Source organism: Cephus cinctus, unplaced genomic scaffold (assembly GCF_000341935.2).
Source record: "Cephus cinctus unplaced genomic scaffold, Ccin1 Ccin1_scaffold0596, whole genome shotgun sequence".
Taxonomy (NCBI): Eukaryota; Metazoa; Arthropoda; class Insecta; order Hymenoptera; family Cephidae; genus Cephus; species Cephus cinctus.
This window is the reverse complement of record NW_014333242.1, coordinates 152,299-179,209: the sequence shown is the minus strand read 5'-3', so window position 1 is coordinate 179,209 and position 26,911 is coordinate 152,299. Positions and strand designations below refer to the sequence as shown.

At 37.7% G+C, this 26,911-nt stretch overlaps 2 protein-coding genes and 1 long non-coding RNA gene across 9 annotated transcripts; 2 read left to right on the top strand and 1 right to left on the bottom strand.

Moving 5' to 3' along the window:
* Positions 1-414: 414 nt before the first annotated feature.
* Positions 415-2,453, bottom strand: LOC107268912. Its single transcript, XR_001537946.2, has 2 exons — positions 966-2,453; positions 415-588 (listed from the first exon to the last, which is right to left on the bottom strand). It is a non-coding gene; the product is annotated as an uncharacterized LOC107268912 (long non-coding RNA).
* Positions 2,454-2,816: 363 nt separating this feature from the next.
* On the top strand, positions 2,817-5,856 carry LOC107268905 (E3 UFM1-protein ligase 1 homolog). Its single transcript, XM_015742143.2, has 5 exons — positions 2,817-3,043; positions 3,262-3,839; positions 3,915-4,061; positions 4,132-5,484; positions 5,564-5,856. The coding sequence occupies exons 1-5, from the start codon at positions 2,964-2,966 to the stop codon at positions 5,704-5,706; spliced, it is 2,301 nt and encodes a 766-aa protein (XP_015597629.1). The 5' UTR covers positions 2,817-2,963; the 3' UTR covers positions 5,707-5,856.
* A 150-nt stretch (positions 5,857-6,006) lies between these two features.
* On the top strand, positions 6,007-26,688 carry LOC107268907 (monocarboxylate transporter 10). 7 transcript variants are annotated; one of them, XM_015742147.2, is made up of 11 exons: positions 6,007-6,574; positions 8,719-9,313; positions 21,162-21,313; positions 21,426-21,699; positions 21,902-22,037; positions 22,469-22,634; positions 22,711-22,957; positions 23,370-23,516; positions 23,736-23,801; positions 24,471-24,485; positions 24,703-26,688. In XM_015742147.2, exons 2-11 carry the CDS (start codon positions 8,833-8,835, stop codon positions 24,756-24,758), a joined length of 1,740 nt encoding a protein of 579 aa, XP_015597633.1. In that variant the 5' UTR covers positions 6,007-6,574; positions 8,719-8,832; the 3' UTR covers positions 24,759-26,688. The 7 variants fall into 7 exon arrangements, with proteins under 7 accessions (XP_015597633.1, XP_015597640.1, XP_015597639.1 ...); XM_015742154.2 differs by lacking the exon at positions 24,703-26,688 and adding an exon at positions 24,560-24,581; XM_015742153.2 differs by lacking the exon at positions 24,471-24,485 and having other exon boundaries at positions 24,706-26,688.
* Positions 26,689-26,911: the final 223 nt, after the last annotated feature.

Sequence of the window (26,911 nt, the reverse complement as noted above, 5' to 3'; positions counted from 1 at the left end):
CTTCGCGATTATAATCCTTCATTCATTACCCACGTAACCTGGTATTTAATCTGCAGTCACGCGGCTCCACACGTATGAAACAAATGTGGACTGTAAGTAGCTAAACATTCAGAAGACGTGATTTCCTGTTAAGGCATTAAAACTGTACCTGTTTACGTTTAAAATCCATTAATTTGTATAATCTATTTGCTCGACAATTTGATCAGGAACGTTTGATTTATCAACAAATTTTCTAAATACTTGTGTTTATAATTTCTATCATTGCTGAAATTTTGTATAGGGTGTCCCATGGAATGTTGCAATAAGTAAACGACTCTTATTTTTTAATGCATGCATGGAATGGGATTTTATAAGGCACCAGACCACGGTGCGCGCGCGGTACGAGGGTGTATTTTTAATAATTTTTTTCGAGCAAACGATGAATGGTTATTTTTTATTGATACTAATATTTAATATATATATATAGAAGATTACACAGATTTGTTTATTCGAATCTTCAGAATAGTTTGCGGTGTACGCCGTTTCCAAAAAGACACTCCGATAAAGTTGCTGCTTAGTGGTTGACAGCAATTGAGCCATACGGTTCATCTGAAAGATACAAAAAAATATATTTATAAACTAGACATATAGGTTTATAGCATCACGTAGGGGAATTTCGATACCTAAAAAAAAATGGCGGACCAGCAAATTTTATTTCCCATTTTCACAGAAAATTTTCATCGTTTAAGAAGAAAAAAAAACAGAAGGGGGCCTTTTATAAAAAAAATCTCTACGCGATGCCATAGAGATTGGATTTGCGAACATTTTAAGACTGGTACATGCAAATCGGATGAGTAGTTTTTTAAATATGTTGTCAACCACGTTTAAAAACGTAGTTTCGAGAAAAACGCGTTCAAAGTTTTGTTGAAGGATAATTCGACATACAAACTAAATTTTATATCTATATTTCTTGTTTTGTTTCTCACCATCAGTCTGCTATTCCTGGACCATAGAACAGCTCCTCAACGTCCAGAGACTCATCATTTTTTCCGTGCTTTGCACGCAGACGACCCTCATGCGTGTTTTCTTCAGCTTCGTGCTCGGCGTCGCATATCCGTTTCTCATCAATGTTTAGACAATATTGGTAGAGTGCTTCACCAATTTTTATTTCCAATATCTCCAATAAATTAATGAGGCCAATATGACAATTGTTGAAAAGTATTGAAGCATTATTAGCGGCAGTTTCAACTGTGGGTCTGTCGCTCCACGACGTCTTTGGCGCAAATTTCCAAAGTGAGCACATTTTCAAAGTGAGCACCATTTAGAATTTGCAAAATAGTCAATTCTTTTGCGGAAATTGTAGAAAACACGCTTTAACATATCTGTTTTAATACCACTGCCCACTTTTTTTATTGCCGTGATTAGTTCTACCTTTGATTTGGGGTTTTCGGCATAGCAGTGGAGCTTGCTGTACCTTGAGTACTTCCGTTGTGCGGTGTGGTGCTGCTCCGTCCTGCATGAAATGGAAATTTTTCACTAGGCTCCTTTTCTTTGCGTGAGAAAAGAATGTTGTCTCCAACAATTCCTTGTAACTTTCTGCCGTGACAGTAGAATCCAAGACTTGCAGGAAACTTCCCTTTACTGAGATTGCTACCCATACTGTAATTTTCTCTGGATGGAGAGGCTTCGCAGACGTGACGTTAGGATTTTCTTTTCCCCAGAAACGATAATTCTGTTTGTTCACGTATCCGTTTAACCAGAAATGTGCCTCGTCTAAGAAAATAATTGCATTCTCGTTCAATTCTTCGTTCTCGAACATCTGTGTCATATTTTAACAGAATTCCACCCGTTTGACCATAGCATCTTGTGTTAATAACTGATGTGTCGTTATTTTGAACAGATGCATCTTCAAAAAATGTTTAAGGATCCTGTGTAACGTTGTCTTCGATATATTCAACGTTTGGGCAGCTTTTCGAACGGATGCATTGGGATTTTCGGCAAAATATTGCTCAACATCCTCTAATGTGTCTTCCGTTATCACTGAATAGGAAAGGCCCGGATTATCATGTCTTCAGTCCTGGAGCGTGCCGTGTTGCACAAAGTTATCGATCACTCTGCAAAATGTTTAGTTTCAATTATTTTTATACCGTATAATTGCCAAAAATCGACATGAAGTCCACATGCACATGGATATTATAAACAAATACCAGTACACAGGTTTTCATTAGCAACTCTATGTGTTCCAAATTTACTTCGAAAGCCTCTAAAAGCTTCACGGTATACTTTTCCTCTAGAAAAGTAGCATTCAATAAGAAACACCTTTTCTTCCGTTGTTAGGTCACTCATTCTGACGCGCAAACTGTGGCTTCTGTCATGGTCAGAAAAAAAACAACAGAGTCTCAGGAATACAGACTTAGTGCGTAGAAACCGCACCAAGGTCATGAAGGGGGAGAGAGATTTGTTTACTTATTGCAACATTCCATGTGACACCCTGTATAATGTCATTCAGTTTAAATCAAGTAACACCTGTTATATGTGTTGAATGACTGTGTATATATTTGACATGCAGATATACTAGAGTATTATAATAATTCCGGATAGCCGTCTTTATCTCTACTATTGAAGCAACTACCAATATATTGTCTTCTTTTAATTATCTAGCCAACATTATGTGCACGTAACGAGGTTTAGACACTGAATCGGAACAGGTTTAGGTTTTCTTAAGAATACCCTTTTTTAAGAGTCCTCCTTTTAATTTAAATCTGTGACTCCAACCAGTGGGTTACGGTCGAATCTTACTGCAGAGTATAATTTTATTTAAAGTGAATGTATGTACATAAAGTGTATACTTCGATTTTCGAAGTAGCGGGTAGTCCAGTATCGACTAGTGTCAATTGAATGAACCAGTGTTGTGTACGTTTTGCGACCAGTCTACTACAGTCTACTATAAGCACTGCTGGTGTGTAGCTGCCATTATTATAAAAATGACTACTGTTGACTGGGAAGAAGTAAAAAGGCTAGCTGCCGATTTCCAAAAGGCGCAGCTCAGTTCAACATTACAAAAGTTGGTACCTTTGTTGTTGGATTACATGGAAAAACCTTATTTCAATTCTTTGAGTTACTCATTTATTTAAACTTTATTGACATCTGTTACCTGCTAGATAACCTCCTTTATGTTCTGTTGAAAAAGTTTAAGAGCAGTCAATTAAATTACGATAGTTTTAGAAAATTATGGTGTTGTGACAATATTTTATTACATACTGACATTGAATTTATTTTTAGACTCTCGGAGCGCAACTGTGTGGAGATCATAACCAAACTTCTCGAAGCCAAGTTACTGGATGTAATATTTACAAATGATGGCAAGGAGTACGTTACACCTCATCATTTAGGCAAGGAAATCAAGGATGAGCTCTTTGTGCATGGTGGCCGTATCAGTTTGGTGGAATTGGCAAAGATACTCAATGTAGATTTATCACAGATATCAAAAGTTGCTGCAGATATAGAGAGGCACGATAAGGGAGTCAGGCTTGTACTTGGGCAGCTGATCGATAAAAATTACATTATTAAAATTGCTGGAGAGATCAATGATAAACTTAATCAATTGGGTTATGTTAATATATCTGAATTGACACTCCAGTATGATTTACCAGCCGATTTTTTACAATCGACTATCGAGAAGGAACTTGGAAAGACTGTGTTTGGTAGACAAGATATGCAAGATCCTAGAATATTTTACACAGAGGGCTATGTTGCTAGGAATAAGGCAAAAGTTAGGGGTGCTCTTTCTGCGATTACAAAACCTACTCCGCTGTCAGCTATATTGGGCCAATGCGCAGTTCCTGAAAGAATATTTTTCTGTAAGCACGTAAACCATGTCTAATTTTATTCGGGTCCAAACATTTTTAGGATATTTAAGAGCATTCATTTTTCAGCTATACTTGATTATTTACAAGAAGTCAAGCAGATACCTGGTGTGGTTACTGGAAAACAGGGTGGCAACGGTATTTATGTACCGAGCATATACTCCAAAAGCCAGAATGAGTGGGTTGACAATTTCTACAAACAAAATGGCTATCTCGGTAAGTGCCATAAAATAAATACATTATGGGAGTGTGTAATTGAATTTTTAATTTTTATTTCTTATTTTAGAGTACGATGCCCTCTCGCGTCTCGGTATTTCGGATCCTCAAAGTTTCGTGAAACGCCACTTCGTTAATGAGAGCCTAATCCTTTTGGACTCTGTAGCAGTTGGTGCAACAGTCATTGACCAAGTAGAAGCTAATGTGGAAGAAGCAGTAGTGAGCTCATCCTTCGCTGACATTTATCCTCTACTCCCATCAGTGTTCACTCCTGAGGATGCAGAGACCTTGCTGAGAATAGCTGCGAAGAAGACAAAGGCAAATATCCATATATTCGCAAGCACTGTAGCAGTCTCCGATGCCTATCTCCAAAAGCTGGGTAAATCTTTTGAAGCTATAGCTGAGAAGAAAGCCAAAGAAGTCGTCGAGAGTGGAAAGTGGCTCCAATCTATTGCCGAGAATAAAATAAAGTCCAGGATCAATGATGTTCTAGAGAATAAAGTGGATAAACGAGAAGAGCGGCGAAAGAAGGCAACAGTAGGCAAAGCTGGAGGTGGCAGTCAAGGTAGAGAGACAAAAACGAAATCCACTAAGAAGAAAAATCAAAGAGGGAAGAACCAAGAACCGGATTCCGATGAGGAGTATGCTGCTCAAAATTCCACAAAGAAAGAACTCATTCTAATCTCTATCGAAAACATAGAGCAGCAGATCAGCAAGGATGAAAATCTGACTGACGTAGAAGGCCTCGTAACAGAACTTGCTACCTACCTACAACCAAAACTTAACAAGCATGCTCTCTCTGCAGCTGAACAATTAAGTCAAAACAATAAGGTTACTAATCTTAATGAAATGGAGGAGCGACTCAATATGCTGGCAATAAATATTCGTGTCTTTGACAAGGGCATCAAGCAACTGGATAAGAATTCTCAGATTGTTATGACAAAATACCTCCTAAAGACCCTTGGAACAGACTTAGCTAATAATGTATTTAAATTGGCAGCGCAACAAAATGTTATTCAATGCCCTGAAAATCTCACCACCGAGGTCAGGCAAAAGATGTTGCTAGAATTGCCAACAGATGTAAAAGATCCTCTAATGACTTTGCATAAAACTGTCACATCCGGATCTGTAGAAGATGTTTTGGCAGTTGCTGATGGTGCCTTTGCTGCTTGCTGTCTAGTAATGCGAAAGTACGATAAGAAGAAGGAACGTTCTACAGTAGTTGGACATCGTGAGGCTTTATTGGAACAATTAAACTCTACTGAGGATCCTGCATTTGCATTGCACCTAGCAACGAGTGTTCTATTTACTGCAGCTACTCAAAGCGCTTTACACATGTCGGGCAGACACGTAGCTTCCGTTTTGTCATTTTTGCAGTCTTTTCTAGAATCTGGGACTATAACGACACTCTCTAAGTACCATGGTAATTGATAATTCTCTGCTTTATATAAATGTTATTTAAAGTAAGTCTGAGTACTATTTTACTTAATTTTTTTTTCAAGATCTTGTGCTGAAATTACTGAGCTCACCAGATGATGCGACCAAGACAGAAGCGGTGAAGGAGCTGGATGACAAATTGCAAGAAATAAAAAATATTGCAAACGATTTCAAGAAACATTTGAAATCTGACAAACCTCATGAATAATTATACTGAGCTTTACTTTTTTCTTTCATGGAAACAGATATATTTAGGTATTTAGTCGGTGACCGATTCTGAATGCATTAATATTGTACAGATAATGTTTGACGAGGATCTTGAAGGATTCTTATAGGAGAATATATTTTTTAACTGTTACATGTTCATTTTTATTCCTTACATCCTAATTGTGCAGTACTTCTCATCCACAAAAAAAAGATCCTAAACGATAATTTGAAATACGGTTCATTTTTGTTCTATTCGAAATGCAACGTTTTCATTGGTCGATGTAAAAGTACCGTTGTACATTGCTAGAATACAGTCAATTTTTTCAAAGTTTCAGAGAACTAAGATTCTCCTAATACTATTTATATCAAGTAAATAATCAATTATATTTTTATATTCCTTATTAACTTGTCCCATCCCATAAATAAAAATGAATATGTGTTACCATGACCTTCATTTCTTGATCATTCAGGTAAAATTCACAGTGATATCGTATCGAATGGCATAACTGGTGGCCCGGCCAGCAGATGGCGGAACCGGCGGGGTGAGTACACGTGCCTGTAAACGGACAATCCATAAAACTGGAGCACTCGGTTCTCGAAGACTAAAAATGTGAGTGGATGCCGATCGTAGCACGACATCTGCCACTCGTGCACAGTTTTACGTTTATCAGTGTCTATTATTATACGTTATCTTGTAAATAGTGAGAGTGGTGACGGTCATCAATTACCGAATACGGTCTCATTGGACTGCAGCATTTGTCGTTCCTGTTACTTAGTATAAATCCCGAGCATGTGCAGGCTGTCGCATGCGGCGCTGGCGGTAAATATAACGTGATTGCACGAGGGGTCGCTCCGATAATTTATACATGGTGAGTGCTTTTATATACATATAATTTTAATATTAGAAAGAACAAGAGAATACCCTGACAATGAGACAACAGAAAGTTTGGAAAACTTATCTACCAGAGACTCTGATACAAACTTTGGTTAGACTATCTTATGCTGGTTTTATCTACAATGTTGGCAGATCAAATGTATCTAGACGAGTTCAATTGATGATGATGTGTCAAGGAATTAGTATTCTTATGACGATTCTTACCATTGACAGTCGTTGTAGTTATAACATTTATTCCAATGCTGACTCTGAAGTACATTAGTTGAACGTTAATCCTCATTTTTATGAATTAAAGAGGAATGAACGCGAGGAGTATAGCTGTAACTGCTCATAGTTTGATATGAAATTGATTATACATCATTATACAGGACGGCCACTGAAAGGTTGGAAAGGGTATTTGTTTTATATCATTCAGTCTTTCAGTGGACACCCTGTATAAGCATCAATAATTGTTCGACAATTTGCCAAGCAACAGTTCAATAAACTTTCAACTTGATAACGTCGATCAAACCGATCGTACCGTATCGTCATTTCAATAAGAACAAAAACTACATAATCATATCACGGTTTTTTTTGAATAATTGACGTTACTCTACATACCCTCTAGATTTTCCATTAATAGTAATCGTCACTGATTACTCATATAGCTATGTCGCTGTTCTACTACCACTGACTATTCATAACCGATAATGGTCTATGCAATGATGTGTGTAAATTGCGTAATTATTTCCTACTACTACTTTTGACTCCATACAATCTGTTGACTGATTTCATTTTTGGTTGTAAATAAAAATCAATATTTGCTTTGTCTCTAATAATGACAAGGGTCAATGACATAAAATTTTATTGTATGTAAACCGATGCGTATAATGAAAAGTAATTGTGTAGGAAGAAAGCTAGATAATAGGTTCACTCACTAGAATGATTTTGGATGAGAGAGCGCTCAGTTGTATTATCAGAAGCAGTAGTAGGGATAAAATAAAGATGGTCAGTGAGTGTTGAGGCTGCAGTTACAGTCAGTAATAATAAACTATAGCGAACGCGCATCAGTAGTGCTACAACCGTCAATCCATTCAGTTCGTTTCTACAAGTGCGATTAATCTGTGCGACTCTGTCAGGGTTTGCGCGCGCGCGCTGGCGCTGCGCTACTCTAGTCTAGTTTATATATTATATTTTCCCTTTTGTACCCTTACTACTTGCGCCTCGATCTTTGGCGATTGTACCCGAGGAATATTGCCTGGTTACTTTGCACACGAAGAGAGACGCCGTACGTATTGGTCTCCCGCGCAGAGAAGACGAGTGATTCTATTTTGCGACATTTTAGTAGGACATGGTAAGGAGGATATTTTATATTGTTTTCATTACTCGATAAATATATTACATTATTTTTATTTTTAATACTACTGATTGTAAATTATTTCATTTAGAGTATTCAATTGTAGCGTTTGATTTGGTTTTTTGTTAAATAATTATTTGATTTTTGGATTTGTTTATCTCTCTTATTTAGTGGTGCAAGTTTGTGAACTATTATTAATTATTCAATTACGAATTTAAGGAAATGCTGTTGAATAAATTTAAATGCAACTACCTTTTTGTATGGTGATTCGTGTGGTGCTATTGCTAGGGACATTTTTCTTAGTTACTTCCGTGTTCGGCTAGCCTCGACTTATTCTAAATCGAATGCCATGAAAAAAAATGAATGAATATAGGGATATTAGAAACTTGATACGAAATCTGACAATATCTATTGCAGAATACCGTTTACTTATGAAAATTAATTTTACAAAGACCTTTGTACTTTAACGATATCTTAGCGCGTTGCAGATATCGCAGTAGAAAATATTGGGTTAGCATGAAAGTAATGAGACACTCTAGAAAATTCCACACATGTCCTTTTTTAAATTGATTGTTTTTTATCAAATTCTATTGTATACTATATACCCACAGAGCGGAAGTATCTAGAATGTTCTACAACATACTAGAATGTGGTCAAACCAATTAATTTAAAAAATGACATGTGTCGAGTTTTCTAGTGTCTCATTCCTTTCATGCCAATCCAACAATTTAAGAAAATGATCTGTTAGCGAATCAATCTAATTTCTTTGTTTTTCTTTTTAGGAATCGTCCGCTGACGTGTAATCGATTTATGGGACTAATTGAAAGACAAAATATAGCGAATCCTTGAAGTAGTAAAATTTAAAAGCAAGTATATAGGAAAGAAGAATAAATAAGATGACTATCGCTGAAAATCTGAAGAACAAGGATGGTTCAAATCCTCATTTGAAATTTGGTGCTGTGAAGAGGTCTTCTGATGATGCCGATGACGGTCGAGATTCTAGCAAAGATTCTCGTAGTGGCAATTCTCAAGTCATCCGTCGCGACGAGGAGGTCGTGAACGAATCACAATGCACTGACGTGACGCCCTTGCAGAACTTCAATCCTGACAGTAAGCGCCAGCACGAGAATGGCCTTTTACATGAACGTACTGTCCTCAGTAAAGCGGAAGTGGACCGCAAGGATCTTGAAATCGGAAGTGATGATCGTGAGGGAAGTGAACCACCCGATGGTGGCGTTCGAGCCTGGATGATAATGGTTGGCAGCTTTGTTATCAACGGCGTCCTCTTCAGTGTCATCAATACTTACTCCCTGATTTACATAGAACTGAGGCAGCGGCTAATTGATGCTGGAGAAACGGAAGCTTCTTTCAAAGCTGGTAAGTCAGTTGTTGGTTTATGAAATTGTTGTAATTCTAGCATGTTACCAGAGGCTACAGGTCAGATAGCGCGGGTCATAGGTCATACTGATCAGACAAGAATGAATTGTGTCACAATTCTTAGCCAATAGTCAATTCTTTCATAATTAAACTATGAAAACTTCAAAGTATTGTAAAGATTGAAAAGGAATCTTCATTCATGAAAATAGCGGATACTGCAAATTCCAAAAATATTCGATTACCAAACGTACTAGTCGACGTATTCTGCATGGTTGGTAATTATGAATATGCGCAATTCCAGGAGAAATCGGCCGGATTCGGACGTTTCCTGATCTCGTATTTTTTAAAACGATGGAAACTTTTTTAACTTGAAATAGACGTGAACAAATTCGAGACGTATTTTTTTTGTTCGTTCGAAATGTTTTTTCCCAACGGTATAAATTATCGAATTATGTTGCAAAATTAGCGCTTTGGTAACTTCAAGAATTAATATCTCCAGTTTTATTTGTCGTAGAGAGGTGAACCGCGCTCTTTCGAAGGCCAAAAGAATAACCTATAGAAGAAATTTTGCGAGTCGTAAAAAATTAAAAATTTCTGTTTGTTATAAGCAATTAAATTGTTTAAAGATTTTTCGGCAGATATCGGCCATTTTTTAAATTTTGACAAAATATGGTTGGGTTCTGCTTCATAAAATATATTTTTTTAAATGTGGGTTCACGAATGGTGTCTATGTTTTTTAATTTTTATTAACGGCTTAGTGTGTCCATCTCCTTATCACAAGTCCCGGGGTGAGTTTCCGTCCTAAACGGAATTATTATTTTGAGATTTTAGGCTTTCGCGGCCAATATTATCATTAATACTCAGGGTTTCCGGATGGAAGCCGCGCCTGTGTTCAGCTTTGTGCCGACGTTTCGCGAACGTTTCAGTCTGCATGATCAGGGCTAGGAGCTCCGATACACTCATACTTATTATTTTTCTCTAAAATTTGTTTTTCACAAAGTAAGTAATTTTAGTTTCTGTTAAAATAGATAATATACTTCTGACAATTGGAAACTTTTCTTACAATAATCCCAAGTGCACATAAATATAGTACATATAAAATAAATATATTTTACAACGACGTTCATGAAACCGATTTTAACACGAATTCTAATTTTTGTAAAAGTAAAATTTGACTTCCAGAGATAAACGTTTCATTTAAAAAATCCAAAATACATAGTATCTTTATATACTATATATAATATATTCTTCGCACAAAAAATGATTCTAAAGTGTTGAACACACTACGTCATGAGTAGGGCCGCCGCGGCCTCTGCCTACTACGGGTACTGGGGCCAGGTGCGCTGCTAAAGCGCCATGTTAAAAATTAAAAAAAGAAATAGACTCCATGAAATCCCCATTGAAAAAAAATTTGTAGTTAAGCAGAATTGAATGAAAAATCCCATCATATTTTTTCAAAGTTAAAAAAATGGCCGATTTCTGTCGAAAAATCTTCAAACAATTTACTTGCTTATAACAAACAGACATTTTTAATTATTTACGACTTCAAAATTTCTTCTTATAGGTTATTCTTTTGGCCCTCGAAAGAGCGCGGTTCACCTCTCCAAGAAACATAAGACCAGAGATATTAATTCTTGAAGTTACCGAAGTGCTAAGTTTGCAACAAAATTCAATAATTAATAACTTTGTAAAAAAAACTTTTTTCGCGTCTATTTCACGTAAAAAAAGTGTCAATCCTTTTGAAAAATACAAAGTAAATTATTGGTCGATTTTTCCTGGAGTTGCCCATACATATACAACTTTGAAAAGGAATAATGAAAAGAATGAAGGTAAAATTAAATACATAAGTTTTAATGCACATCCAAAGATACTTGGAAATGTTCGTATTGGACTTAGCTTTCAATTTGATGTGAAGCCTAAATTAAAAAATTTGCGTTATTCACAATTTTTATTCTATAGTTTCATTAACGAGTTAACATCTGGTTTCTATGTAAGGCATAACTGGCTGTATCTGTTGAGCATTTCATGGGTTAATGGCGACACACCGACGCCTCGATAAAAGGAAAGGAGACGTCTCAATTTCGCTAGGTGTCCAGTTTCTATCTAGTCACCTCCCTATGTATCCATGTTTCTTTATCGACTCTTTCCTCCTGGTGGATCTAGGCAGCTTTGACAATCTACCTTTTTTCCAGATCCACGTCTCAGTAAGCACGACACTCCAGTAGACATCCACTTCGAAGTTTCTTCTATGTTCTCAACACTTCACAAAACCCTGAGATACACGTGCGGAATAACGAGATAGATAGAATTTAATCATTCAAAGTAAAGACAAACATTTACAATTTTTTTTTTCACCATCTTCTGGTGGCTTCGCCATTTGAGAGGCACACAAAATAGAGCCTGGCTCTTGGTTGGCTGTAGCAGAATATTCTTAAAAGATTCAATGGATTAGTTTTGCGTGGCATTCTGTCGGTTTCTGCCTTTAACTTCCTTCCTTCCTTTCCTTATGGCTGTATCCCCAACGGGGGCACGTGCCAGTGTGCCTTTAACTGAAAAGCAGTTTTGAAGTAGCCATTGACTACCAACGTACAAAGACCAACAATATGCAGAATTCTATAGATAAAATTCTATCTGTATCGTAATCACATCCCAGTACAGTCAACACAATTAGCGTGAGGTCATCCTAGCAGTACTACAAAGGGGAACGCAGTCCCTACGTAAACTGGCAATTAATGGTCAGTGAACCTTGTTATCAGTTTTCTCTCAATGCTTCTCTTCGTTCCTTATTCGATAATACCCTCTTATCGTTAATGCAGCACTGATATGACCAGTGTACGCAAATTAGTTTCCATGGAGCGACTGTACTCATTACCATAGCCTGAAGAAATACCACCACAAAAAGCACTACAAGGTTCCAAGATATTGAAGGTTAAAGTTTAAGTGAAGAAATAGACTGGCCTCTTTACCTGTTGAAATTGATACACGTATCACCAACTTGCAAAAAAAAATAACCGCAGTCACATAGAAATTTAATATACCTGCAGATAGGCGCCTTCGGCTCTGTCGCAACATAACCCTACTTATTTGTAATCATTATTTTTTAAATTTACAACACGGTTCATCTGTCAGCCCTATAGAGACCACAGATAGTAATATAAGCAATGTAAAATTTACTCATGATATTATCATCATTGGGTATATCAAATTCAGGCGCACCCACACGTATGATTATCTCATTCGAGACTTATCATTTCATAATAGTATTATCCTTGTAATCATTTTATTCTAACATCGTCAATTTCTCTAGTAGCATTTTTTTCTGTTTACACTGTTACCCTATAGTACATTGTGCACATAGTAATAATATACTCGGATGTCTGTGGACACTATCAGTCATCAGGTTGGTTGAGTGATTTTGTGTCCCACAAGTAATGAAATGAATTATTTTCATAAACTATAATGTATCCACTCCCATAGTCCACCGGCTGGCTCAATATTTAAACTTGTGAATTATTTTTTGCTTTCTCCATATCCGTACTGTACATATTTGCAACGCGCTCCGGCCCTTTTGACGCTTCTTTACCAATCTTCCTCCTTTGCTCACCCCCCCTCCCCATTCTCCAATTAGCAATTTCTAGCAGCAATTGTGAGCCTGTGTCCACCACTCTGGATCCTATAGATACGATTAGGAGGTAGATGACGCGCAATATACTCGTGGAATACTCTGTAGCCTCTAAGAAACCACGGCTGTAATGTCATGTGTGTAGAATATCCATACGAGACACTTGCAATTGTTATACCTATATTTAGAGCGTAGCATAGGCTACTGATGATACATTGGATGTATATACATACAGGGTGTACAGTGAAAAGTATTTAAATAGCTTAAAAGGATGCTGATTTGTTGAATTAAATTTTTTTCTCTTTTCTCTCTCTTTAATTTGATCTAATTGGAATAACCTCGATATGAATATCAGTCGAATTAAGGACACACACTCGTATGGCACGTTAATTAAGGACCATGGATGCTGATCGATTAATTAAATTTGTTTTCCATGTGCTTATATGCACGCGTATAAATGTTCACCACCACCTGGTATTAATTGACTATTCGTTTGATGTCACTGGATTAATTAGTGATTTAACCACTGGTCCATTCTAATAATAATCATCAATTGAGATTAATTTCTTATAAATAATTTTTTTATTTCCTTTATTTACTCCTACTTTGCGATGCTTCGTATTTCCTGTCTACGTAGTTTGCTGTGACGTATGAACTGTATTAAGGTAGTCCTCCCGCGTGGGTGATTGTTAGATAGGTACCTAAATTTGAAATATGTTAAACAGAAAAACTGGTGCGATTACTGACAGTTTATATGAAATAAATACTGTTGAAAGTAATAATTTGTAATTTTATCGCTTGTGGGGAATCGCCACGGCCGTACTTTCAATGAATGATTTAAGTACTTAGTGGTTAGATGCGTATATATGTACATAAAAGCTTAAAATATTCCCTGGAATTTCCGGATTCCGTAGGCATCTCGAAAATGACTACTTATCGGGTATTTGGCTTTCATGTTTGAAGTTAAGTAAGATGTGAATTGTATTTCATACAGTTATCCTTTTACTGTCGTGGCAGTGAGATAGACTTGGCAACGCTGTATGCAACCAACTGTTCCGAAGACCCATATTAGCCCGCTATTTCGCGAAATACGAATTTGATAAATAATTGCGAGGATTCTCTTTCAAACTATTTAATTTATTTAAAAAAAATTTACTTGCGGTAATTCATATTTATTCGACCTATTGATATATTTCTTTCTAAACTTGCTCACCCTGAATAAAAAAAATTGGCATGCGAGCCTCGGAGAAAATATAAGATAAAGTGGAATAAGGAAAATAGGAATTAAAAATGCAGAAATATTGTTAAATTCTAATATATACAATGTTTACTCGGACAACTTATACTATGATTTTTAAATTGCATATAAAATGTTATTTAATTTCACTTTTAAAGTTTAACCTGCTAAAGCTGTTCCACAATCGCCATGAATACTTGTTTCTTCTTCGTAACACGGGGTTTGCCCCTTACGTCTTCGCAAAGCAACATTCGAATCCCTTCTGGTCCACAGTCAACGAATGCTTTTTCGAGAGTTTGCATCGTGATGCCGGCTTGTGACATTTTGGTTTTCATGCCTTTCAAACTTTCCAAAGGGAACTTTGTTTTGTGCTTGGACTATCGCTTCCTTCTCTGCACGTAAGATTTCATCCGTCGTTTTGATTGATCTCTTAATTATATCGTCAGTGATACCGCTGCCGGAAACTTATTTTCTGCGAATCTTTGTTATATTTATATCCCAATGACATTCCATGAAAATCAGCATCTACAAGCGTCGGTGCAGCGATACCTTGGTAAGGTCTGATCCATCATTGATGAGTCCAGATATATTATTGAGCCTGCAATCTCAATCTCGTACGTAATTCCTTCTCGATGCTGTGCGGATACTGCTTTACTCTGCTTTACAGTCTTTTTCGTTTCCCTTCGACAGTCTGTAGTTGTTCGATTTTGCGTTTTCTAGATCTTTTCTTCGATTTGCCGAATTCCTTCGACGCTTTACCCGGTGACAGATTCAACATTTCCTAAACTTGAATATGATAATTAAAAAAAAAATGGAGTTTTAAATCAATCAAAGACAGGTGAGTTTTTTTAGAATCACAATAAATCACTCGAGAAATTATCTGTTTTATGTAGGTTACCCCGATATTTTTTTGACCAACTGCTGAAGCTACCCGAAAATTGAGAGACTCTGACGCTGCGTAGTTTTCATTTTGGTACCTTCCCGGCAACCGAATTTTTGAAGGACTCGTTGCCTTGGCTTGAGCCGCATAGTGCTAACTTGCGAATCGCGCGAAGACCGAGGCTAGTGCCGATTTCAACTGCAGATCCGAAAAGGGCTCTCCATGAGAAGCGCGAAACCACTTGCCGTAATGCTCACGAGCACCATAAGCGCAAGTTTTTTTAGCGCAAATTCGACTGCATCCGGATTGTCTTCATTTTTCTTTTTCAATCGCGCACATAAAGTACCGTGAAAAATACTCGATGATTTTCGGTGGCAGCTTTAAGCTATACACGCGTTTTTAACGCCTTCGATGCGTAATTCAGATCGGACCATTTATCCACGCACGTGGCAGATTCGCGCCGCACTGCTTCAATGGTTCATTAGTCGTCGCAAACATTTTCGTTCTTCAGATCCTGGTTATGAGCGATCAACTCCACAGCCATGTCGGGCAATGTCCACGTGCGTACAAACCACGTGCCTTGCTTCGAACTGCATATCCCAGGATTTTCTTCGACCGACTCCCGATGAGACTCCCTTGAGCTAAATATTGAAGCAGGTGAACAGTCGAAAAAAGCCGAAGAGAATTTTAAGCTTCGTGTCTCATCGTTTCAAATCGGACAGGCTATTATAAGCACAGCCAAATCCGCGCTTTTCCCACCCACTCTGCTGTCTTCGTATCGTCGTCAAAACTCGATCTCGGATCTCGGTCATCGAATCCTTCAAGTTGTCGGTCATCGGATACGTCAGGATTTCTGAAAACATAAAAATCAAGCTCCAAGGACTTGTACTCCGATGATAAGTTGTTCTGTACTCGAATTCACCTAATTTTAATTGAGACGCGTAACAACTCACTTTAATTGGTCTGTCTGAGACGCAATGTTTACAGCAACCGCCAAGAATTTTTCTGACGCTTAATGTCCACATTAATATATAATTTCAATATGCTCTCCCACCATTACACGAAGAGCGTGAAAAAGTGTGCGCTCGCACAATCGACATCGAGAAGCCACAAATGTATTGAAACTGCATGGAAAAAACGCCTCTGCACGTTATTATTAGTTCAATAAAGTTCAGCCTCTTGCCAGCTGTTCCTAGCTATCTTCTCTATAGCTGGAACAGCGACTCTCTCATTGCGCTTGAGTGTGCTTGGTGACAAATTGGGTATATTCAGAGCAGATAAGATTGTGTCGAATCTTGTGCCCTCAATGTCACGGTCTATCATTGCTGTGATGTATTACACGAAAAAAAGAAAATTAAGAGACGAATAACCGCTCATTTTGGATGTGTTTATTTGTATTCCCTGTGTAGTTTTTATTTCACTGTGCACATTTCACATCGAGTTCACTTCCGAGACCGGTTTTGTCCGCATGTTTCGAAACGATAAACTGTGCTTGATAAACTGTCACAAACTGTGCACCAAAGATCCTGAGAAAGAGTTTCCAATTCCACGATGCGGCGTTCGTAGAATTCAAATGTCTCTGGCTCATCAGGGAAAGTCGGGAACTTTGTCTCCAAAGGTATTTCAAATTCGAAATAAAGCGTCCTTTTGCACGTCCGTGAATAGCGCGAATTTTAAACCGCTCCATTGGTTAGGTGACACGAGGCATATACACAAATCCGTATGGACTCCCTTAACAGGAGACTAGCTACTGCGGCGTTGCCAAGTTTATCTGTACGTTATTAAAATGGCGACCAGGATGAATAGATCAAGATCAACCGCACTATTTTCGCGATGTTTCCCGTATCAGTAAATAATTAAATATAATTACTACGCGCGTGTAAAATCAAAATTTGTATTTTTATTATTATTGGGATGCTGCAATATCTCTATTTCCAATGATTCTATAATGTGCTTTCACTTGACTGGCTAATGCGAAAGGACTACCTTAATTGAATCGATTGATTGAACTAGGCTGCATAGTGCACGGGAGAGAACGCCCTTACAGATGCAATTAAATGACTCGTACAAGTTGGATCTAAATTAATCACCAGTTACACGGCGATTAGTCCTAATGGGAGTCAAGTAACTGTTGCTCTCATAGAAGCCTTCCTTTCTATCATAGGGCGGATGAATAACTTTTTTAAGAATTTCTTTCTTCAACGCGATCGGCTAATCATTTGCTCCTAGCTAGGGAATCAATAGAATCAATCGAATTAATGGGGTATTGATCATTCAGTGATATTATTTTACATACTTTGTCAAACATAGATTCTACTGTTACACTCGCTTATACACAAAAATTCTTTTCCTTCCTTCTTTTCTGTGTGCCTCGGACCAATGCTATCAATCCAAACGAACGCCATTGACTACGATCCACTCTCTTGGTGTTTGTGTACGAACTTAATTATTCAAATAAAGCGTAACCGTCAGATTCGACCGACGCCACGTGGTTACTTTGTTTGGGGATTATTAACAATATTTTGACAGACAGAGGTACAGTCTCTAATGCCACGGACCGATAAGGTAACACGAAGCTCACCAGACCCAGGTCTCCCCCATCCCGTAGATTCTTTGTAAATTTTGAAGCTTTCTATACTGCCAACCAGTGGGAGAGAGACGGTCTTATTGGGACTTGCGTGAGTGCGACGAGGACGGACGCAGCGCTCGAAATTTCTCGAACTTTCCGTCTCCATACGTTACTTATTCAATACTTCGCAGGCATGTAATTTCGGTTGCCTCTTTACCTGCAATAGCTGTTCCCGTTAATATACTTGAGCTTGGTAATAACTCTGGTATGCTTGGTGTGTGTCTACTTACTCATACAAATAGTCTATTCCATTCCCCTTCTACTTTGTCTCAAGCACTCACTATGAATACAGACCATGGACTCTATTTTCGACCGTAACAGTCGCGAATATCTCTGTGTCATGTGTCAAAGATTCCATAACGTTCTAGCTCGGGCATAGGTCAACGTTTGTACCGATAAGGAAGAACATTCGCTAGAGACAAAAATGGCTTGAACAGTTATCACCTTTGTTGTCAACGTTACAGGCACGATTGGACGCAACACGCGAGTTCATCTGAATCTCGTACGCTTGTCCAACGCACTTCTCGATGTATATTTACTGTTCCGTCGCGATGCTATTTCGTGAATGCGCTTTCGCCCTTCATATGCCTGCATCCTTAAGCGGACTGTGAAACATAATGTTTTATTATGGATCATTTGAATTTACCGCACATTTTAATGGTTCGAGGTATCTGCTATGCTTATTCTTATTATGCCGTAGGTCGTGTCCGGTGGTATACGACACTGTGAATTATTTTATTAACACTTTTAGTACCGATTATATCCATGGAGACGGAGGGCGCTCTAGATTTTGCACGACCTATGGCGGCTGTTGAACCCACGTTTGTTACTCTCTGTCTGTCTCTCTCTCTCTCTCTCTCTCTCTCTCTCTCTCTCTCTCTCTCTCTCTCTTTGATCGTCTTCGGTCTATGTCAACGCTTCTTTGTTTTCCGTACGTTATAGAAATAGGCATCAGGATTACTTACTGCTATTAATTATTATACTAGCTATTCGCTGTTGCTACTTACTATTACTTTCTATTATTTAGGATAAATAATAAACATAGATCTCTATTAAGGCCATTCTACAATGCAACGGGACACGTAACACGGAACACATAAGCGGCACGATATTCAATTGTATATTTACCTAATTCCATTGGATCCTCCACTCTCTACGATTTTGGCTACGTCTCGGACATAGCAACGATACGGAAGCGGTTGCTAGGGTCGTTAAGGATTTCACGGAGCACGTAACGTGATGAGTAACATCGACCATGCCCCGTTCCGTGCACCGTAACGGCTTACGTGAAAAAAACGAATGGCCCGCCAATATTTCCATGCGTGAAATGTAATTACCTGCCACCTGTCATTACCAACTCTATAGACGGGTTCATTAGAAATATCGTTAGAGAAATCAAATTTCTCTTCGATAAAAGTCATCGTGACATTAAAAATGAAGTAATGATTTACTTATGAATAAACGCATACACATTTTTTTTAATATTTATATATTGACAGATAATTACCTGAGTAACTCCTTGGAACTATTAATTAAACCACCAGAAATTGCAAAAACGTTATTAAAAATTACCTACCTTAAGTGCTATTGCTCCTATCGACTACTGTACCGTTAGTAGTAAGAAGTAAGTAAAACGTGACAACAAGTACGTTTATTAGTAGTATTTTTCCTATCTACTATACACTTTACATTATCTGCTCGACTGATTGTGAGTAGGTGCTGCGTCGTTTGGTGCTAATTACTATTAAAATTTATTTCTGTTATTTTGTCTGATACTTTTATGCTAATGCTTGTACGCAGCAAGTTATCTTAATTCTCTTCTTTTTGTTTCGCTTTTTAATCATTTCGTGTGCATTACATAACTCTATTTGTTTCTAAGTCTATCATGTCTGCAGCTTTGCAAGCTCTGTCCCCGGGCCATAAAAACTTAATATCCCTATCTCTCGTTCTTTTGGAAAAAGAAAATTCACTTTGACGGAATAGAGAGTTGGTTAAGGCATTCCATTGAATTTCCGAAACTTAAAACAAACCATATTTTTTGTCTAAATATGTAGCATACAGATAAGACGAAATGTCTATAAAATAATCTTCGTAACGAATGTCTATATTTATAATTTTTTTGTCATTTTTCTCTCTCTCCCTCCCTCTCTCTCTCCCTCTCCCTCCCTCTCCTCCTCTCCCTCTCCCTATCTCTCCTTAACGAAAAGCGCGTCGGTTCACGAGTGCTAAGAAATTACCCAGAAGAGAAAGTAAAAGGGGAATAGTGGAAGAAAAAAAAAGAAAAACGTTACTAGGAAGTCTCCTATCTATAGAGCAAGAATTTGGCACAACTCTATGGATTAATGACCTTTTTAAATTTACCGGTATATACATATATGTATACATATATTCAACTTTCAATCGTATACTCGATACTCTCAACGGTGAGCTATGACAGGATAAGTACACTGAATACAATAACCGAACTTTATCAATTCCTCGAGATAACGATTGCATCGAGATACTTGGGATTTCGATGAAAACGATTGAGGGCCTTGACCGTAGGACCTCTTCCGAATGACGACGTAGCTTCAATTCACATTTCACGTCCTCGCTTTTAATCATTCGTCACTCGTCTGGATTTGGTCTCCGCTTCTCTCTATCTTATTGTATCTGCACATACATATATATATATATATATATGGCACTCACGCTCCCGCCTGTACCGTCTGTCATTGTTCGTTATTGGTAACACTGTGCCGTCCCTTTGCCCCTTCCTAATATATACACGTATATGTGCATCAAATCGTTCTTTCCGATGTCGTCGTTTGCGTGAGAACGAAGCGGCGACGTGCTTTTGAGCGACGGCTTGACGGCCGTCGCGACACGATACTTGCTAACACTTTATTTTGTCTAACCGCCTTGTAGATTTCCTAAGCCAGGTATAGTCTGGCAGCAGAACCCCACACTCATTCGTCTAACTTAATTCCAAGAATACACACACAGTTACGTTACGGGGTTCTGCTGCACGTGTGTACGCGGCTTTACAGAGAGTCTTCCTTTGTTTCTCTGTATATACTTTTGTTGGCGATTATTCCCAAGATTTGCTATGGCTTTGTCACGTGAGTCTGGTTTTCGTGTACGGACCAGGTCACGTTACGGCTTGTTGACGACTTAATATTAATCAGAAACGCCATGTATATATCTATGGGCAACGAATCATTGCGTAGAAAGTTTTGCTGTTATTTTATAATGGCAGAATTAACGACTCGTGTAACGAGCGATAAAATTACATTGATAGAGCGTTTGAGCTCGTTAGTTCCGGTGACGACACGCCGTACTGTAAAGGTGCGCGCGCAAGTACGTCGATCGCTGTCATATGAATTCTGCTAGGTAAATAATGTCGATTTTCAAAAAGTCTGAAAAAGTATCGGAAAAACGTTGACCAAAAATGATGACAGTTGTCAGACAATTAAATTGTTGTTTTTTTTTTGTTCTCAGCATTGGTCGGCTCCCTCACTATCGGAACGACGTTCTTCTTGTCGCCAATCGCCGGGATTCTAACTGACAAGATCGGTATACAAATAACGACCTTTATAGGCGGTGCACTTGCTTCCGGGGGAATGTTCCTGTCCTCCCTACTTACTGATAAGGTATTATTCTATTTGTTATCAATCGAACGTTATAATTATTTTGAAGTACCTTATTGTGGACTGTCGTTATTTTTCTTTTTTTTTATTAATTTTTTTTTTTATATTTCTTTAGGTGGAGGCACTGTACCTTACGTATGGTGTGATGTACGGTCTCGGTGCGAGTCTTGCTTATACTCCCAGTCTAGTGATACTCGGTCATTATTTCAAGCGTTACTTGGGCCTGGTAAATGGTATCGTTACTGCAGGAAGTTCTGTATTCACTATTTTGATACCGTACTTGATGGACATCCTACTGAAGCGCATAGGTCTCGAAGGAACTCTTAGAAGTCTTGCAGGACTCACGGCTGTGGTGATGGCCTGTGCCGTGCTCTTCAAACCCATTACTCGTGAGTGCAATCAATTGATGATACTAATCGCTCAATGGATTTCGAATTTATAAAGTCATCTGTTGGGGATATTGTCTGTTCGTGAAGCTGACTGATACAAGTGTATGCTATTATCAGTGGCATTATTGATTTTGAATAATTTTTATGTATTTATAATAATTTGATGGTATATATTTCTAAGATTATTATTTTTTGTTATCAGTTAAGAGACCCGTGCGACAGTCGTCATTGCAGACGAGGAGTTTTCGTAGAAAATTGCAGGAAATCATCAACGTCTCAATATGGAAGCGCAAGCGATACGTCGTTTGGGCCAGTGCAATACCGTTAGCGTTATTTGGGTCAGTAGTGGTTCTAATAATTTTTACCTTAATAGATAATCGACTCGAGCAGTCAACATCTTTTCAATTAATATTGACAGGATTGTCGGTGATAACGTTTAATGCAAAATAATTATGCAGCACTTTACCTCCTTCATTATTAGTAATATATAATATAATTGTCTATATTATATATTGTGTATTGTGTATCACGTATATGTCTTCCATTGGAAATAAGTAGTGGGCCACGCAATTGTTTCAACTACTCGGCGTCATCATTCACAGTCCACTGCCAATCATTTACCACTGAATTCCTGTCATTATTCAGTGACGCTCTAAATTGCTACAGATTTACGAGTGTCAGTCACGGAGATCTTTGTTTAAAACTGCGCAGAATAAAAAGAATATGCCTCTTTAAGCCATTTTATTATAATGATTTTAATTATCTTTAGATACTTCGTCCCCTATGTACATATCGCAACGTTCGTCGAGAAGGTCTTCAAGGATGCCGACGGTAAGCTTCCGGTTATGTGTATCGGTATCAGTTCCGGTATCGGTCGTCTCGTTTTTGGATACATCGCCGATTTGCCACGCGTCGACAGAGTGCTTCTGCAGCAGGTAAAGGACTTGTATTAATTTTGAAAATATATAAAAGAAAAAGCCATAATAAAAGTTAGTTTTTTTTTAAATACAGATTTCATTCATCAGCATCGGTATTCTGACTATGCTGCTACCAGTGACCAGTTCCTTTATCCTCCTGCTACTCATATCACTCTGCATGGGTCTCTTCGATGGCTGCTTTATCTCATTATTGGGCCCTATAGCCTTTGACATCTGCGGTCAACAAGATGCTACTCAGGCTATTGGTTTCTTACTCGGAATGTGCTCGATTCCATTGACAGTAGGCCCACCGATCGCTGCTCTACTTTACGATCACACAGGCAAGCGCCATTTTTTACGTAACAGAGCTAAATAGATAAAATCACATTTGTTAATCTTGTTACGTAGACCGTAGTCGCTCACGCGGCCTTTAAATTTGGTAATAGAAATTTAGAAGTAACCAAAATGAATGGAACGACCAAAGGTAACTTGAATAAAAATGAGTTAATTCCGAGCGGTAAGAATGCACTCAGTGGGGGGTTCGCTGCTCGTTTAAGGTTTTGAAACGCGCCTTGCTATTCAAATGATGAGTAATATTGCCTGAATTATTTGCGGAAGAGTGTTAGAAATTAAATCGTGGAGATTTTGATTGTTTGAGAGAGACTACTGATTCGATTTTTATAAATGTTATTAGGAATCCGGGGAATGCTTTACGTAACAATCTCTATATGGTTCATCTTATTTTTTCTTTAGGATCCTACGATCTACCATTCTTATTAGCTGGAGTCCCACCAATAGTCGGCGCTTTGGCAATGTTTTTCGTCAGATGCGTCAAGGACGATAAAACCACAGAACCCGTCGATCCAGCCTGTCAATCCCTCAACTCAACCTGGCAGAATGGTAAAACTTGAGTTTTCAATCATTAACCACTAACGTAGTTATATTAACATTGCCATTGACTCTGTAATTATTCCAAGTACCCGCACCCTGTACAGTTGCATATTTTTCATTGCACTATGGAATATTATCTGTATCATTGGTCGTTCGTTTAACCTCATTGAAATACGCTATTTTTCTTGTCTGGTGATGGTGGTGGTGGTAATATTGACAATTTCGTAGGGAATCCAAGAAACAGCACGATCCCGCCACCTTACACAGAGGCTGATGAGAATCGACGTCGGCAAGGTAGGTTGCGCTGCGATCGAGACAATGCCATTTTTATTAACTGCAGCAAGCACGAAAATTGCCCGTTGCTTGCCCGGTATTCCGAAAGTGCACCATTACGTGGCCATCTCGGAGATAGCTTTCCGATTCAGTATAGTTCATTGCGCGTCACCGATGACCGATTGTACGTGGGACGTGCACACGTCCGCGGTCGTACCTACTTTTTGAGTGTTAATGACAAGGCGCTTGCGTAGAGTGATACCAATGTGCTCTTTCTATTTTTAATTTTCGTACGTTTATCATGGATGCAATGTGTTAATTGTTTCATCAATTCCAATGACGCAATTTATTTATTTACATAAAACCTAGTCGAATTTATTGTTTCAATGTATATAATCTAGAAACCAATTTCATAGTTTGATAGTTTAAAATTAATTGAATGATGCGACTGCTAATATTGTATTTCTTTTTCGAGTTTCTTCTTATTGTGTTCTTTTTTACGTTTTTAGTTTCCTTTCGTTTTTCTTTTTTCTTTTATGCTACTCTCACAATGATTTCTCGTTGAAATCAGATGCCTGACTTGACCCTTTCAGATGTACTAATAAATATATTTTATTTTTGAATAATGATGCTTTTCTCTTTCTTTATCTTTTCTCACGCTCTATTTCTATCTCTCATTTTCTTTTTTAGGATTTTCCAAAAGAGGTAGGCAGTAGAACGTGCTTCCTCCTATTCTCTCCTTTCTTTCTTACTATTTTTAATTTCCTTAATGTTTCCAGTTTAATCTGGCAATCATTTTTATTAGTATTGCACGTAGTAGTAACAATATTTTTGGTGAGCTTCTTCTTTTTTTCATTGACAATAATTATAGATAGAATTTACTGTAAACTGACGCAGTTCTTCAAACTCTTCTGTATTTCAGAAGGGAAGGAACTCCAGGATTTACGCGCCAATGGAAACCCGCCGACTTCGCCGTAGAAGAATTTATCGAACTGCGCGTCGATTAAACAGCGACGTAGGAAAGTTTATTGAAAACTATTTTTTGTCCTTTCTCTTTACACGAAGTATGAATGCGTTTTTGCGCGTGCTTACCCAACAATTCCCAATGACAATGACAGCCGCATTATAAATTATGTCTGTATCAAGTTAAGCGGTGGGTTACTGGAAGTATAGATTTTAAAAAGAGAAATCTTGCCAATGTCATTGTTTCGTCTTTCTGTTTATAAATTTCCAAAATTTTTAATATTTTTTCAATCAAATTTCATGAAATCATTGGCAGTCATCATTTTTTCATAAAATTATTCAATTATCCCTCGTATGTTTACATAAAGATGACCACTTGCAATAGCATTTTTCACTTTTGTTTTGCATTTAAAACCTGGTGATTAATCTCACTTTTGATTCATGATTGGTCGATGATCAAAGAACAAATTCTCATTTTACACAATTTTTTTAAAATTTGAAATAACTTAATGATCACGTAGTACGTGACGATCGCATGTACTGGAACGAACGAATGATTAATGATACAAAGATACAATATTTTATCTCGCGTGGAAAATAATATTTTTCGCATAAATATTTCTGACCGTACAGTAGAGTGCGGGATAGCCGATTAATCTCTTGAATAAGAAAAGTATTTTTCAAATGAAGATATCAAGAAGGAAATAACGTCAAACCGCACGCAACGCGCGTCGAAAAGCATAATTGATATTCTGGTCGCCGTTTTAGTCGCAGTTTATAATTATTAAAGATTCGCCCTAAAGGCGAATGTGAAATTCTTGAAAGAAATCAGACGACGTTGATTGAATCATAGTATCCATAGACTCCTGAGCTACCTCGATTCGCTTATCACATAGGGAATTCAATTATTACCTAACTATTTTATATAAATATATTAATACAATCTGTGCCCGTTAATATAGTTATTATTGTTACTATTACTATTAGTACTACCGTTATCAATTATCATTCAGGGAGCAGAAACGATGCCTGGGGTAAAACAGAAAAATATATTAAAATTATATCAGTGCCATTGAAAGCGCTCGATCAGTTTAAATCAAATTTTAATTAACCTATCGAATCTCCTACCGATAATGAATCTGAAGTAAAAATCGATCATTATTATTTGTATCAACTGACTGCTGATATATGTATATGTAGATGGATCCAAAGAGAAGAACTTGCCATTATTTTGGAAAAATATTGATTTATCACAATTCGTGGGTAGGATGCGTATGATAGAAACGCAGCCTTAAGATGCATGTAATATTGGATCTATATTAATCAAAGCGTAATATATATTTGTAATGAACATAAAGTTACAAGAGCTGTTTAGAAAACAGAAAACTGAAGATCAACTAAATTACGTATTATATAACATGTGGGCATAGATTTACGAGAACACATGTTAAAACGTGGCATACAATAATTAATATCGAGAGATAATCGATAGTGATGAATTTATGAATTAATTACTATCAGCGAGTATATATCAACGAAATCATTTATTATTCTTTTATTGTCAGTTGAGCGTCGCGACGCTATAGTATGCGTACCACCCAGACCGCGTGTTTAGCCTTTTTAACGTTGTGCAACGAGCCTTATGAATCAATTGAGAAATAATCTAGAAGTGATGAACTCGGAAGCTTTACGCGTTTATTTACAATAGAAGCTGCCATACTGTGCTGTATTGATTATCAAATACTTCGTGTCGATAGCTGTCCATCGTATTAATTATTAGCACAATTATTAGCTTTTGATGGAGCAATTCGGGTACTAGAGAAGTACTTAAATCTTTAGGAAAAATGGAACTATGATATATATTTTAGAGAGATTTCCCAAAAAGCTGCATGTCGTATTTTATATCTATGTATGTTGAACCAGTAAATAAATCTATGTACGTTAATTATGTCGTTTATATTTACAACTTATTTATTAATTATTGAAAATACGTTTTCGTTAACCCTTTCGCTACGACGATCTGCGTCGTGCACGCTCTTCCGTTGAACGTGGCGCCGCGCCAAAGGTGTACTACACATTGCGCATGTATATCGTGTATAGCGCGCGTTCTGTGGCGGGTGACTGCAGTCACCTGCCGTGTGTGGCAGGTGTTCTCTCGCGGGTGACTA

Excerpts from the sequence above, each read along its gene's own strand:
- LOC107268905 (XM_015742143.2), top strand. The coding sequence starts at position 2,964 with ATGACTACTGTTGACTGGGAAGAAGTAAAAAGGCTAGCTGCCGATTTC. Across the intron at positions 4,062-4,131 it reads CAAACAAAATGGCTATCTCG|AGTACGATGCCCTCTCGCGT; the intron begins GTAAGTGCCATA and ends TTCTTATTTTAG. Across the intron at positions 5,485-5,563 it reads GACACTCTCTAAGTACCATG|ATCTTGTGCTGAAATTACTG; the intron begins GTAATTGATAAT and ends TTTTTTTTCAAG.
- LOC107268907 (XM_025086163.1), top strand. The coding sequence starts at position 8,833 with ATGACTATCGCTGAAAATCTGAAGAACAAGGATGGTTCAAATCCTCAT. Across the intron at positions 21,700-21,901 it reads GCTCTTCAAACCCATTACTC|TTAAGAGACCCGTGCGACAG; the intron begins GTGAGTGCAATC and ends TTTTGTTATCAG. Across the intron at positions 22,635-22,710 it reads ACAGAGTGCTTCTGCAGCAG|ATTTCATTCATCAGCATCGG; the intron begins GTAAAGGACTTG and ends TTTTAAATACAG.